The 2,042-nt window shown below is 46.5% G+C and overlaps 1 protein-coding gene across 3 annotated transcripts in view; it reads left to right on the forward strand.

The window, feature by feature from the left end:
• Positions 1 to 625: 625 nt before the first annotated feature.
• The window catches only part of csmd2 (CUB and Sushi multiple domains 2), a 364,389-nt gene continuing 362,972 nt past the window's right edge, over positions 626 to 2,042 (forward strand). For 2 of the 3 annotated variants that reach the window (XM_083523463.1, XM_083523464.1), the window contains exon 1: positions 626 to 1,678. In XM_083523463.1, the coding sequence (XP_083379589.1) occupies positions 1,501 to 1,678 (178 nt within the window). In that variant the 5' untranslated portion in view covers positions 626 to 1,500. The remainder of the gene's footprint in view (positions 1,679 to 2,042) is intronic. The other variant, XM_083523465.1, reaches the window with a different exon arrangement.

Consider the following 2,042-nt stretch of genomic DNA (forward strand, 5'->3'; position numbering starts at 1 on the left):
AATTTAAGCATATAACAAAATACAAAAGTCAACATAGAACACGGCAACAGATATTACACTACAGTTATGTCAGTGTGCCTTATGATCATACGCAACACTAAATAAATAAGTTTTAAGAAGAGACTTCAAATCAGCGTATGTTGGTGCAGTTCTTATATAGGGTGCCAACTTGTTCCATAAGTTTGGAGCAGCCACACTTTTCTCCTTTCGATGTCAACTGAAGACTGTTTATGGTATTTAGATCGAAATGGACAATGCCATTCATTCCAGATGTATTCCAGTGTCACCTTTTTTTCCCCCTCAATGCAACTGGATTAGAAATTCAAGAAATATAATTTAAGGTAATTGTATTGTATTGTATTGTATTGTATCCTATTCCATTCTATTGTATTTATGGCTCACTTATTACAGGCAGATGATCCCCTTAAACTTTGCAAACTTTGTATTTTATATTTTGGAGGAACAGACTGCTGGCATTGAGCTCTGTCATACTGATCAATTTGACATGCATTCACTGACACACACTCAGGGACACCTACATTTATGGCTAGAATAGGATGATAGTGAGAATAATGATGATTATGATGATGGTGATGAAGATGATGTAGATTGTATTTTTCCTCTTTATCTACAATCTAACTTCTTTTTTAATAGAATAATAATTCTTCTTATTATTGCTTACTATATCCTGTGAAATCTTTAAAGCAACAGACTGTGGACAGAGAAACAGTGCCAGGTTCTCTGTGCGTGTGTGTGTGTGAGAATAGAGAGAGAAAGAGAGAGAGAGAGAGAGAGAGAGAGAGAAAGAGAGAGAGAGAGAGAGAGAGAGAGAGATGCGCTCTCTGCAGTCGGACTTTCGGCGTCGTTGAGAGACTACTAATGCAGTGCGCCTGCAGGAGCTGCGGCTCAGGGAAAACCTTATCGACCACGTCCACACCTCCCAAAGATTCAGACACTAACGGAGGCTGCAAACTTTTGAGCGGAGGTGGTTTGTGTGTGCGTGAGTGTGTGTGTGTCTCCTATGATTCATGCGGATAGAGGGCTGAAACGCAGAGCTCCGCTAATTAATTGGAAGCGAAACGAGCAGACGGTGAGACGGAGGAGAGGCAGCGCGTGGAGCGGGTTACAGCAGCCTGCAGCAGAGGCGACGTAAACCGGGATGCGTGTCGGTTTCTTCAGTACTGCGTGGAGTGGAGCGTTTGTCTGGACTGTGCACAAATCTTCTCGGAGATCCTAAAATCTCGCGTCTCCCCCCCTTCCCCCGTTTCGCAGTGAAATCCTCCCGCAGCATCCGCGAACCCCGCAGTCTTACGCGAGATGGTTCAGTCCGCCTGCGCGAGTCCGCTGCCGACGCGTGGGGATTTTTCTCAGCGCCGACGCGCAGCGGATCTTCCCGTGGAAAGCGTGTGATAAAATAGTGACGCGCCGCCGCCGAAACGCAGAGGAAAAAAAGAAGAAGAAGCAGAAGAAGCAGCAACGCTAAGCAACAAATCCTTTGCCATGGGCGCGAGTTTGGAATCGGATAAAGCAGGACTCGTGCGGACTGCGTGCGAATGCGCAGGGAGCTCGGTGAGAATACGGCTTTTCGCGCTAATGAAGGCGGCGTTACCCTCGCAGCCCTGCAACCGGCTTCTCTTCTTGTACATCGTGCTGATCACCGCCTCGGTTCACGGTAACGGTAAGGGTTTTTTTTTCCTTTTCTCTTTATCTCTTTCGTTCTTTTTCTTTTTTTTTCTTTTCAGCCGGCGCGCGTTGAGCGCCTTGTGACGCGCAGGGATGCGCGCGCTCCCCGGTTCATATACCATATCTACTGTATGGATCATCTGCCTGCTATCTTCTGCACCTCATACACACACACGCGCGTTTAAATCCTTTCCTAAATTAGCCTCTATTATTTGGGACCACCTCGTGTCTCCGTGTTATTGTTCCCCCAGGAGCTCGTGGAATGCAGCTCAGAAGATAACCCGAGTCCTGGAATGATCACCAGCTCCAGCTCCCTTACAATCTGTTGAGGTATTGGGACACGACTTGCTTAATGTCGT

This window comes from Silurus aristotelis, assembly GCF_946808225.1.
Source record: "Silurus aristotelis genome assembly, chromosome: 21".
Classification (NCBI taxonomy): Eukaryota; Metazoa; Chordata; class Actinopteri; order Siluriformes; family Siluridae; genus Silurus; species Silurus aristotelis.